Below are 13,100 nucleotides of genomic sequence, written 5' to 3'. Positions count from 1 at the left end.
ATACAATATCCTTGGTCATTACAGGGCGTGATGGCTCACTTGGCTGCCCAAATCCCGCTTTATTCTCAGCAGTGACTCTAAACTCGTACTCTACTCCCTCACTCAGGCCTGGCACCTTGAAGCGAAGGTCAGGAACTGTCCTCTTGCAGGCTCTCACCCATCTCATTCCTCTCTTTTCTTTCCTTTCTACACAATATCCTCTAATGTCACTTCCTCCATCCTGTACAGGTCTCTTCCATGAAATGGTAACTGCATTCCGACTGACATTATCTACCTCTGGAGCTGATGGTGGACCTGGTGGACCTAAGGAAAAAAAAATTGCCATGAAAAAAATATATAGATTTCAATGTCAGAATTTTTAAACTTTATTCTTCCACGAGGTAAACTTACCAAAGCTGTCAGCCATTTTGATGGGACCAGACAGGCTAGAGTCTCCTGTGCCATACTGGTTTATAGCACACACTCTAAAGATGTACTCATTGCCCTTGATCAGTTTACTGGTTACATGTCTGCAATCCATAATATTTTCCGCAACTTTGGTCCATTGCAAGCGGCTAGTCTCTCTCTTCTCAAGGATGTAGGACTTGATAGAGGAGCCTCCGTCCTCTTCAGGTGGAAGCCAGGTCAAGGTACACTTCTCAGCTGAAATGTTACTGACTTCAATAGGGCCTGGTGGTCCAGGAACATCTAGAACCTTTACTTTAATGTGTTCTTCCTTAATACCAAATGGGTTACTAGCATTAATTGTGTACTCTCCAGTATTCTTCCGGCTTGCATACTTGATAGAAAGTGTTGAAGAGGTTGGAGTGCTAGTTACAGTGACAATGTCAGAGTTCTTGAATTCACGACCTCCCTTGGACCAGAAAGCAGTTGGCGGAGGTTTGCCCACAATCTTTGCAGCAGAGATAACAATTGTGTCTCCTGCCTTGACGGACACAACCTCCTTCATCTCTTGGTCAAGAGTGATAGATGGAGGTTCTGTTAAGAAACAGGAAGATGTTGAACAATAATTGTACATTTAAAACTTTGATTTTTAATATCTGAAGTTGCATAAGTCTTAAATTCTAAACTACATACCATACTCATCCTTGCAGGTCAGTGATTCGGTGGTCTCTGAGGGAACACTGACAGCACCAGCAGCATTCTTGGCCCTGATTCTAAACTGATACTGAGCTCCTTCTGTCAGGTCTGTAACAGTGAAAGCACAGCTCTGGATGTTTATGTGATTGGCCTTCATCCATGCCTTTCCACCAGCTTCAAGTTTCTCCACCATATAGCCAGTCAGTTTATAGCCACCATCATATTTAGGAGCAGTCCAAATTAGAGTGACTGTGTTCCTGGTAACATTAATCACATCTGGTTTACCAGGTGGATCTGAAAAATCAAAATAAAAAAAAAGACATGAAATAAAACAAAGCCACTACAATTTAATTCAGGCATTTACAATAAAAACAGAAAGCTTCCTATGTGTAATTTATAACTTAAGAAAATGGTTTGGACTCACCTATAGGATCAAGGGCGACAACAGCCTCAGTGACTTTGCTTGCCTTTCCAAGGCCGGCCACATTCAAAGCCATCACCCTGAACTCATACTCTAGTCCTTCAACGAGACCCGTAACTCTACACTCCTTTACTCTCAAAGGAGTCTTACTAGCTCGCTTCCACATCAGGCTGTTTCTCTCCTTAAACTCAAGGTGATACCCTGAAAAAAAGCCAAAAAAATATAATTAATGATGACTGATGACATTCGATTATCCACTTATAGAGATGAAGAACAATATTTTACCAGTGATTTGGGAGCCACCATTGTCTTTTGGATCAGCCCAAGTCAGAATGGCTGACTCATGTCGAATGCTCAGAATCTCAGGAGGAGCTGGCGCCTCAGGTACATCTTGAGGAAAGATAAAAGATCAGTTAATTCACTAAAATCTTTACAAATAAAAACATAAGACCTGCTTACTGTAACAAAAAAATTTAAGATAATATAATACCTTCATAATACCTTTGACTTTTACCATCAGAAAAATGTAAACGCTAAATTTTCAGGCTGCACCTTTCAACATTAATTAAATTAATTTGCCTTTTATTCAAATGCTGCCTGTCAGACTACCCTGATGTTTGAATATTGCCCTGAGGTCAGGGATCCTGTACTGTATATCATATAACATGGAAAGAGCATCAACACAAGCTGAGGTTTAGTGTAATTATTAATCTCCTGGTTGGATCATGTCTGTATCTGGAGAGATTTAAATCCATGTATCAGAATTGGATTGGAACTCAATAATCCTCAGTCTAATCAGAATCGAACAATTCTGGATCAGAGAATATCCATTTTAACTATTTGAAAGACATTTGAATATCTTATTACCTGTCAAACCATTTGCAAAAACCAGACTGACATATATAGTAGTTAAAAGGAGAAATCAAAGGATTTTTCAAGTAAAGTTTTTAAGATCAGAGTTGTACTCACTGAAAGGATGCTGGGCGATGACTGGGTCAGACCTCAGGAACTCGCCGATGCCGTACTTATTCTCAGCACACACTCTGAAGATGTACTCTATTCCATCATGGAGTCTGATCACCCTCATGGTGGTCTTCTGGATGGCTGAAGCCACTGTGGCCCATTTGTTGTCTGTTGTCCTCCTCTTCTCAACGATGTAATTGGACACCTCTGCACCTCCATCGTCTTTTGGTGGTGCCCACTCCAGGGTGATGCCATCAGCAGTTATCTCGTCAAACTTGATGGGTCCAGTACATATTCCGGGCTTTCCAACGACCTTCAACTGGAACTTGCAGTCCTTTGAGCCCGCGCTATTTCTGACATTGATGGTGTAGGTATCCGCATCTCCTCTCTGGCAGTCTCTGATCAGTAGAGTGGTAATGCCCTGGGAGGCCTCAACACATATACGGCCAGAATCGCCAAGTCCCATGTCGCCCTTCTTCCAGGTGGCGGTAGGGTAAGGCACTCCAATCACAGGGATGTTGATGCGCAGGGTGGTGCCCTCCTTCGCCACGCAGCAACCATCATGAAGACTGCTCAAGTTGCAGTCAGGGAGCACTGAAATGTTACCAATAGGTGTTAAAAAGATTTCTATAAGAAATTATTTAAGAGCATTTAATGGGGCGTTATTATGTATTTTTCACTCATTTAGTGCCACTTTATAGTACAATCAAGAGTTCATGATTGTCCTATAAAAATGGTACATATATCGCATGATAATTTGACTTTGTGATTTTGTAAGGTGACAATAGCAGTTTGCCCTACAATTGGAGGGTTGCCTGCTTGATTCCCACTCCGTCCATCTTTGTCATGTTGTATCAGGTCATTTCATTTAACGCTTTGAAATTGGGCTTCTGTCTCTTTACGGAACTCCTTTTTCTGACTCTCCACCTTCAGGAAGTCATCACAACATCGCTTCTTTATTAAACCTTTAACAATGTTTTAACCAGCATTTCACTGAGAATCAGCTCCTACAATGAGCTCAATTAGGTCTTTGGTAATTGCTGCTGCTGCTAGTCTGAAGGAGCTGAGTGGAGGTGCTCAGAAACTGTGACACTAAAGAGGAGCTGCGCCTCAAAGGTGAGACTTTGTCCACCCAGGTGTTTTACACAGCCAATTGGTTGCCACAGTGATTAAAGAATTTCTCAAACATAAATGAAAAAAGCAAGGCAACGCTCCAGGTATGGTTTTGAAGAGGAAATAGCATTATAACATGATGTAAAGCTTGAAAATGTTGAGTTAACGTAATACTACTCTTTTAAAAAAATGTGTATGTAAGGAAGGCTAACCAGGTGGGGTCCTTACCGAACTGGTCCTTGGCAACAGCAGTGAACTCAGTTGGTGGCCCCTCTCCAGACTCGTTGAGGGCCTTGACCCGGAATAAATACTCCTTGCCGTCTGCCAGCTCACTGATGGTGTGACTGGTGTTCTTGCCCTTCATAATCTCCTTCCATTTCTCCTCTCCTTCGCTCTGCTCCAGAATGTAGGAGGTAATGTAGCTTCCACCATCACTGATGGGTTTCTTCCAGCCCAATGTGATAGAGTCTTTGGTGGTCTTTTGGGCTCTGAAGTCTGTCACTGGACCAGGTTGTTCTGCAAAATAGGATTTAGAAAAGGTTAAAGCGTATTTTCTGATAAGAACAAAAGGATATTAGTTCCAGTGCATGACTCTTAAGAAACCTGAATACAAAGAAACCTCCAAATGTGAAGACATATGTGTGTATTTTATTTTAGATCTGAATTGAACATGAAACTCTTTGGGTGTTTTCTACCTGATGGACCAGTAGATCCCACTCAATTTGGGATCAAAATTGCAACATTTATTATGAAGCTGGTGTGGTTCGCTTTTACACTGCACTGTGTCAAACAAACCAAACTAATTGAAAAACTTGTTTACTCTCTCGCCTGTGGTGGCGGTCACAAAGAACTGCTAGAAGAAATGACACAAAAACCTCAGAAGAAGGTACAACCACACATCTTTGAAAAGCAGAAGTGGAACCTCCAGCACAGCCAACAAGAATGCAACAAGTGGTTTTTAAGTCAACAACAAAACACTCGTCTTGTACAGCACATACAGCGGTAAAACCAGCTGACCAATCATGATGGAGCTCAGCTTGGGTTACAGTCAGAACTCCGCTAGGGTTGCTAGGTAATAGATTTAAAATGGAAGTATAAAAATGTCAAAAAGTGAATTTTATATAATACGTCACCCCTTTAATGGCTTAATTATCCTTTAAATTACTAAAGTTAATCCCACATCCAAATTTTTAGTGTACGTTTCTGATTGAATGAATAATTTTGGATTCAGACGGTCGACCAAAATCGCTTCTCTGAAGTATAATAAATCGTTACCTGAGGCCCGGACGCTGCCTGCCGTCTCGCAGCCCTCTCCGATGCCATAAGCGTTTTCAGCCAGAACTCTGAAGCAGTATGCTTGACCCGGCTCCAGATTGGTGATCCTGAAGGAAGTCTTGTGGCACTCGGCAGAGACGCAGGTCCACGCCTTCCTCTCAGCCAAACGTTTCTCCACAACGTAGCTTTTTACTGGACTTCCACCATCGATCAGCGGTGGCTCCCAGCTTATCCAGGCATGAGTCCTGGAGGTCTCCTTCACAGTCAGGTTGGCAGGTGGTCCAGGTGAGTCTGAGTGGAGAGGAGCAGCAGAAAACTTTAGTCAGCTGATCAGGGTATCAAAGAACAAATAGAAACCTAAATGGTAATTTTTATTTACATTAGGTTACATGCATAAAATGAGCACAACATTATGACCACTGACAGGTGATTTGATTTTATGGATTTGATTTCATGAAGGCTCCACCTTATAACTTGCCGTAATTAAAGGATCTGTTGCGGACGTCTTGGTGTCAGATAAAAATAAACACACCTTCAGGGATCTAGTACAAAAGCACAAAATTTTGCCCAGTACTTTAGTCTAGTTTCTAGTGGACTTGATATAAAACAAAACTAACTTACAAGTAACCTTTCAATTACTTATAGGAGGTTGTTTTTAGTCAATAACTATTTAATATTGTTGTAAAAGAAAGTTCTAATTTCACTGGCAGATTATTTCACTTTTAACAAGGTATCTTGTTGTTCTTGTGAAATAATCTGCCTGTAGATCTGGTACTTTCTTTTTATCAATATAATATTCCTATATCTTGCTGAAAAGATATTTGTAAGTTAGTTTGTTTTATGTCAAGTATAGTGAGATATTTGCACTAGAAATTGGACAAAAATACTTGGGAAGATTTTGTGTTTTTGTAGTGTAATCATATTTGTTGAAGCTTAACATAAATATGTTTCTGTAACTGCTCTTTTTTTAACAACAGTTCAAAACAAATCCAGGTTTACATTTATTCACTGTAATGCAATGCCTCTGATTGAACCCTAACTGTTTGCAGCGTGTGTTCTCAGACAAATCCTTACCGAGGACTTTAACTATGATGGTGTAACTCTTAGATCCACTGCTGTTCTCCAGAGACAGGACATATTTGCCTGCATCATATCTGTTAATGTCCTCAATCATTAGCAGGGTGTCCCAGTCAGACGTTTTGATCAGCAGGCCCTGCCTCTCCTTCAGGTTGGCGTCCACCTTTGTCCATGTCACCTTGGGCGCCGGGCGTCCCCTCAGCGGGACGTAGAGCCTCATGGTGATGCCGGCTCGCAGAACCAAAGCCTTCCTCAGATCAGCATCCAGCTCACCTTCAGGGGCAACTGCAGAGAGGCAGATTATTAAAATATGTAAGTTACCCCGCCTTTAAGTCATTTTACTGGACAATAAATTGTCCCAGAAATTATTGCAATAAACTGTAATATTGTCATTTTGAGACTCTTTTCAACTAATATAATAATAATATTGGCTTGTAAACGCAAATATACTCACTCAAAGATAAAAAAAATAAAGTTAATTTCTAAAGAATATTTAACAATGGGACTGGAAAACATTTTAAATATACAAAAGAAAAAACAAAACAAGAATCCAAATGGATTATGAAGTCTTGGTAACCAAAACTGCATTTCAAATTCAGCACAGACAGGGAAACAGGCAAAGTGTCAGATACTGCAAACTAACTACTTCATACTGGGTGTCAAATGCTTCCAGTGTTTTTCAAAATAAAAACACTGGAAGCCTCTTCAGTGATAGAGCTCATTTTAATTTGTCATGAGATTAATTGACTTATTACTAATTGTGACAGGCCTACACACAGCAAACGTCTGATGAACATACTCAGGATGTCCTTTGCCATGTGGTTTCCAGGAACCTCGCTGGGATCGCTGTAGCCAATCTTGTTGACGGCAGTGACTCTGAACTGGTACTCTGTGTTTTCCATCAGGCTGGTCACCACGAATTTGGTGGCCTGGAGTTTCTTCGGGACGTTGCACTTGGTCCACTCCTCAGCGTCAGCTCGCTTGCACTCCACCAGATATCCAATGATCTCACAGCCGCCATCGTAAGCTGGTTTGGTCCAGCTGAGGCTGATCGAATGCTTGGTAGAGTCCACCACCTTGGGGAACGCAGGTGGGCCAGGCGGATCTTAAGAATAACACACAAAGCTTGTAAGTCTGACAAACATCAGGGATATTTTCAGTTACGTTTTTCTGCCAATCAAACACTCACAGACGGGGTCAACAGCCAGAGCGGCGTTGGACGGGTCGCTGGGTTTGCCCAGGCCGGCCTTGTTCAAGGCGATGACTCTGAATTCGTACTCTGAGCCCTCGGTCAGCTGAGCTGCCTTGATGGTTCTGTCGATAACAGGTCGGCGGTTAACCTTAGCCCAGGTCAACTCTGTGGCCTCACGCTTCTCCACCAGGTAACCCAGGATGGGAGCTTTGCCGTCATTGGCGGGGGCTTTCCAGCTGACTGTCATGGAGTCCTTGGTGATGTTGGTAATGACCGGTGGCTCACATGGCCCAGGAACATCTGATGGAAGAGATAAAGGCATGAAAGTCTCTTCCATCAGATGTGGACATACTGATCCATACTGGTCATACTGAAGACCAGGTTGACAAGCAGTTAAGGATAGTTTCATAGAAAATACAAAACATGTCTTGTCACTTTAAATCCAAAAAAGCTGCTGCAGGTCAACGTTTACACTCCCACGTGAAAATACCTACAAACTCATTCAATTCAAATTCAATTAAAAAATACAAAGCTGATTCCAAAGGGAATTTAAATTAGATGTGCAATTATACAGTAATACATATTTGAAAAGCAGAAATGGAACCCCCTGCACAACCAACAAGAATGGAGCACGTGGCTTCAAATTGTTCAAATGTCATATTTACTTGTTTAGAAATTTAAAAAGGTATTCATACTGTAAGAAAAAACAACATAGAGCTATTAAGAAAGCATTTTAAACTTTTTAAAGTTTAAAAAATATCAAAGGACAAGAATCAGTCAAGAGGAGGGTACAGAAAATTGCCTTATATTTTATATATATTCCCCAATGATGGTCTTTCTGGGTTCAACTAAAACTTACATGAAGACATTGATATATTTTGTTTGCAAAGTTTTTCAGATAAACAGTTTTACTCATACAAACAAAAATAGAAAAATGTATTCTTACCATATGGGTTCTTCACGGTTACGGCGTCAGTCATGATGGTGTCTCCCACACCATACTGGTTCTCAGCACTCACTCTGAACTGGTACTCATGACCCTCGATGAGCTTTTCCACTGAACAGTCGGTATTGTGGCCGTGGATGTTAGCGGTTACCAGCGCCCAGTTGGCCCTGCTGGTTTCACGCTTCTCAATAATGTAGTTGGTGATTTCAGATCCTCCATCTGCGAGTGGAGGCTCCCAGCGAATCTTCACACGGTCGGCGAACACTTTGGCGATTTTTATTGAGGCTGGAGGGCCGGGTTTGTCTGCAGAGCAGGAAGAAGAAAGGTTGAATTTTAAATATGAATGCATTTAAGGCTTGTTGAGCTTTTCAGTAGGGTTGAAACTAAGGATTATTTTAGTTATTGATTATGCTGATAATTAATCGGATAAAAAACAGCACATTTTGCAAATATTTGTACTTGCTTCTTCAATAATCCTAAACATGAATTTTATTTAATTAACTTGAGGCAAAATGATACAAAGTTCTTTTTAAAGCTAAAGGAATCCACAAACAGTTAACAATACTTATGAAGGGTTTTCACATTAAAATCTTTATGAAGAACAAATAATTAGAATTACACAACCCTAAGGGAGCATTCAATAATCGATTAATTACGATTAATAGGACAATTCATATCACTGTTTTTACTGCAGCTTACCCAGCACTTTGACCTTAATGGTGGCATACTTGCTACCACTCAGGTTTTCAGCGAGGATGGTGTAGTCTCCAGTCTCCTTCCTGGTGACTGAGTAGAGCTCCAGCAGATGAACGTGTTTCTTCTGCGTCGCCTTCATTCCCTCTGCGATCACCAGTGGCACACCGTCTCTCTTCCAGCTCACCTTAGGCAGCGGTTTGCCGTGAACCTCGGCGTCCAGGGAGACGTGGTCGCCTGCCTTTACCACAATGAGGCTCTTCATGTTGACGCCCAGTTCAACGCGGGGTGGAACTGTACAGGAGACAGAGGGAGGAAGTTCAAGACCCGCCATTGGATCTGATTTGTTCTTTACGGGTTTAATGTTGAGCAGAACCGTACCATTCTCAGCAATGACAGCAATGGGATCCGACACCTCAGACGGGAGGCTGACATTGATGGCAGTCTTGGCAATGACTCTGAACTGGTACCTCTGACCCTCCTCCAGGCCCTGAACCACGTAGCTCTCAGTCTGGATGTTCATGCAGTTGGCGTTGCAGCAAGTCCATTTGTCCTCTGGCACCTTAGTGTACTCCACATGGTAGCCAATCAGCTTGCTGCCGCCGTCATGTTTGGGACGGCTCCAGACCAAAGAGACAGAGTTCTTGGTCACATCCATTGCTTCGGGTTTACCTGGTGGGTCTGGAAGGAAAACGGAAAGGTTTCACATGTGCAATGTTGTCTGGTTTTGATCCTCTTTAACATGAATTTTAAATGATGAATCCAAAGCTAAACCAGACTTGTTTGTGTTGTCCTTGCCACAACCCTAGAGCAGCACATACTTAAACCCAGTTGTAATCACTGGGAGGAGAATAAGGTCATAATATTAAGATTTCATTCTCGTACAACTTTATTTTATAATGTTGACTTTATCCTGGTAATTTTATGACTTTATTCTCAGGATTTTAGTTTTCTATTTTCACGCCGTCGTACAAGACAGCATTTGGCTATTGATTTTAAACAATGTGATGTTCAGGCTTTTCCTTTTAAAGAAGTTTCTTTACTAAGGTTCCCATTTTACCTCATGAGTCCCTGACCCCCAAAATGTCTGAGCACACCACTGAAAGTCTCCCAACAGATACATCATCAGTTATATTTACTAAAAATAAGCATAAAAGTAATCAACAATACTGAAGTAACTTAATGATCAATCTGGAAGAATAATTCATGTTAAAATATATTATGCTACCAAAATAGACATTTAAGTTGTTATAGTGAGAAAATATTTGTTCAAATTTATATTGTATGAACATTATAGTCATATTCTCTATATAGTTTTGTTTGCTTTTGCGCTGACGTTCTACTGAAATAAAATAAAATGCTGGGCTTTTCTTTTCCTAATTAGAAACTGAGGTGAGAACAGATTCACTTACCAACTGCCGTTCTGGCAGTGATGTAGTCGGTCTGTTTGCAGGGTGTTCCCTGTCCAGCCATGTTGTAGGCCGACACCCTGAAGGTGTACTCCAGGCCCTCGATGAGGCCGGTGCAGGTGTACTGTGTGGCTTTGACCACAGACTCGTTAGCCTTCACCCACAGCAGGCTGTTCCTCTCCTTCTTCTCGATGCAGAAACCAGTGATGGGGCTTCCACCGTCGCTGCTGGGACGCTCCCAAGACAGAATGACAAATTCCTTGTTGATCTTGTTGATCTGCAGGTTTCTGGGTTCACTTGGAGGATCTAGGAGAAAAAAACCCCAAAAACATTAACACATAACATCACATCTGAAAAGGTAGGAAAGTTGAGTCAGCCCTTATTGCTAGAAAACAAAGAAAAACATTGATCATGTGACCAAACCTCCTGGGTAAAGTGTTTAGTAGATTTTTATTTCTTAAAAAAAAGTTTTTCATTCTTGAAAATGTATTTAGTCTAGCATAGTAACTGACTTTAGACCTTAATAGATATTTTAAATTTGCTTTATAAAGAGAGCTACAATATGAGGTCATAAATCAAAGAAATAAAGTCAAAATTGTAGCTTTGAGGTAAATTAAGGCATTTGGTCATAAACTTACTATGATGGCTATAACTAACAATTAATTCATTTATCAAATATTCCAATGATTAGTTGGATAAAAAAAATGGTTCATCTTACTCCTATTCACCTTATAATGAAAGAAACTCACCAAACGGATATCTGGCAATTATCTTTTCAGAGTAGAGGGGCTCAGAGATGCCGGACTTGTTCTCAGCCCGGACCCTGAACCAGTACTCCTTTCCAGTTGTAAGTTTGGTCATTCGGAAGCTGGTCTTGGTGCAGGAAACTGAAACGGTGATCCAGTCACCCTGGCTGATGTCACACTTCTCCACAATGTAGTTGGTGATCTGGCTGCCCCCATCTTCCTCTGGGGAGTTCCAGAGCAGCGTGCAAGCATCAATATCCAATTCTGAGATCTCCAGAGGGCCACCTGGAGGTCCAGGGATGTCTGAGAAATGGAGAGGACGTTGTTATTGATGAAATAATTTAAATATGTCAATGCTATGTTGTCAGAAGCAGTGATGGGTGCTTCAGCTGACCCTGGACGATGACTCTGAGGATCTGGTTGACCTTGCCGGTGCTGTTCTCGGCAGACAGGCTGTAGTAGCCGCTGTCCTTTCTGTTCACGTTCTTGATGATGAGGGTACAGGTTGTCAGAGTCTTTACGACTGACAGGCGATCTGAGGTCAGTACGTCCTCATTGCCCTGCTTCCACTTGCAGAAAGGAGCCGGTTTACCAGCCACAATGCCCTCGATCACCATTTTCGATCCGGCCCTCACCGTAACAATCTCAGGCATAATGATCTTTGGAGCCACTGAAAGCAAAGAAAATATTAAAGGTGACCTATTATGCTTCCTCTGACAGGTTTGGATAAGTCTACTTTTTACTTTAGCAACTTTATTATGAAATATTGTTACTCTTATTTGAGTACAATTTCTGGAAATTTTACACCAATAATCTGCTGCTGGCCATGCCCCCCACCGTTTACACTCATACATGAAATGGCTGAAAACAGATGCAATGATACATCTTTGAAAAACAGAAGTGGAGCCTCCTGCACAATCAACAAGATTGCAGTAAGTGGTTTCTGGATAGTAAATCAACAACAAAACACTTGTGTTTTCCAGCAGCCATTGTATAGAACATACAGCAGTAAAACCAGCTGATCAAACATGCTGGAGCTCAATTTGGGTCCTTAAGTAATGGGTTGGGGTTCGCTGAGGTTGCTACACGAGGAGCAGCAACAATTAAACCAGTGTTCACAAGAATCTGTTATTTTGCAGATAAGCTGATCTACTTACTGAGCTGCTCCTTGACCTCAAACACTCCCTCCGCCTCGCGGGCCAAGCTTACTCCAACCGAGTTTCTTGCTGCCACTCTGAACTTGTACTTCGTTCCTTCCTTCAGACCAACCACCACAATGGTCAGATCTTTGACGACAGAGTAAGGTGTCCACTTGTCCTCGGGAGCTCCCTCTTCCTGATAATCAACGACATAACCGTTGATTTTAGCTCCTCCGTCTCTGAGGGGCTTCAGCCAGCCCAACGTGGCACTGTTCTTTGAGATCTCCAACACATCCATCTTCTTAGGTGGGTCTGGCTCACCTTGATTTAAAAGTAGGCAATTATTAGACAAAAATTAAATAAATACAATCAATCCACATATTTTTGTAGGCCATACTTACTTATAGGATCCACAGCCAGATAGGACCTGGGAGAATCCTGAGGCACTCCAATTCCGTATTTGTTGCACGCCATGACTCTGAAGTAGTACTCGATGCCTGGCGTCATGCTGGTCACCTTGAAGCTGGTTTTCTTCAGGTCCTCTATGCATTTGGTCCAAGTCTTTCTATCCACTTCCCGTTGCTCCACAATGTAATTAACAATGGGGCTGCCACCATCATTTTCCGGAGGCAACCAGGAGAGCTGAGCGGTTGTCTTAGTTATGTTGGTAGCGTCCAAACCACCAACCGGACCAGGAGTGTCTGGATAGAGTTAGAAATCAAATTAGTTGATTAAGATCAGGCATATTTTATAGACAAGTTGCAATGTGTCATCCTGTGTAAAAGATCCTTCCACCCAGCTACCTGCTAGAGGGCAAAAAGTTATTTGCTGACGATGACTACCATTGGTTTTAGCTGTTAGCTTGTCATCATACCATGCTAAAACTTAAACCTTTTCATGACATATACAATAAAAAAGGACGCCATGGTTTCTGTGGATTGCTCTTTGTGTTGGAAATGTTTATACTTTTCGTATTGAATCTTGATACATTAGTGGAGTTGTTGTTATACTAACAGGTCTGTGTGCAGCGTAACTGACACAGAGAG

At 41.7% G+C, this 13,100-nt stretch overlaps 1 protein-coding gene across 1 annotated transcript in view; it reads right to left on the bottom strand.

The window, feature by feature from the left end:
* Positions 1-13,100, bottom strand: part of ttn.2 (titin, tandem duplicate 2) — a 218,530-nt gene that overhangs the window by 45,614 nt on the left and 159,816 nt on the right. The window contains exons 196-214 of the mRNA XM_044131634.1: positions 12,456-12,755; positions 12,073-12,375; positions 11,310-11,585; positions 10,919-11,218; positions 10,173-10,475; positions 9,142-9,441; positions 8,767-9,054; positions 8,068-8,370; positions 7,119-7,421; positions 6,729-7,034; positions 5,927-6,214; positions 4,853-5,143; positions 3,806-4,093; positions 2,471-3,058; positions 1,787-1,891; positions 1,505-1,702; positions 1,078-1,374; positions 391-978; positions 1-303 (exon numbers count right to left, since the gene is read on the bottom strand). Of these exons, the coding sequence (XP_043987569.1) occupies positions 1-303; positions 391-978; positions 1,078-1,374; positions 1,505-1,702; positions 1,787-1,891; positions 2,471-3,058; positions 3,806-4,093; positions 4,853-5,143; positions 5,927-6,214; positions 6,729-7,034; positions 7,119-7,421; positions 8,068-8,370; positions 8,767-9,054; positions 9,142-9,441; positions 10,173-10,475; positions 10,919-11,218; positions 11,310-11,585; positions 12,073-12,375; positions 12,456-12,755 (5,928 nt within the window). The remainder of the gene's footprint in view (positions 304-390; positions 979-1,077; positions 1,375-1,504; positions 1,703-1,786; positions 1,892-2,470; positions 3,059-3,805; positions 4,094-4,852; positions 5,144-5,926; positions 6,215-6,728; positions 7,035-7,118; positions 7,422-8,067; positions 8,371-8,766; positions 9,055-9,141; positions 9,442-10,172; positions 10,476-10,918; positions 11,219-11,309; positions 11,586-12,072; positions 12,376-12,455; positions 12,756-13,100) is intronic.

The sequence above is a fragment of the Gambusia affinis genome, linkage group LG11 (assembly GCF_019740435.1).
Source record: "Gambusia affinis linkage group LG11, SWU_Gaff_1.0, whole genome shotgun sequence".
NCBI lineage: Eukaryota > Metazoa > Chordata > Actinopteri > Cyprinodontiformes > Poeciliidae > Gambusia > Gambusia affinis.
Note: the sequence above shows the minus strand (reverse complement) of the source record. Positions and strands in the feature narration are given on the sequence as shown.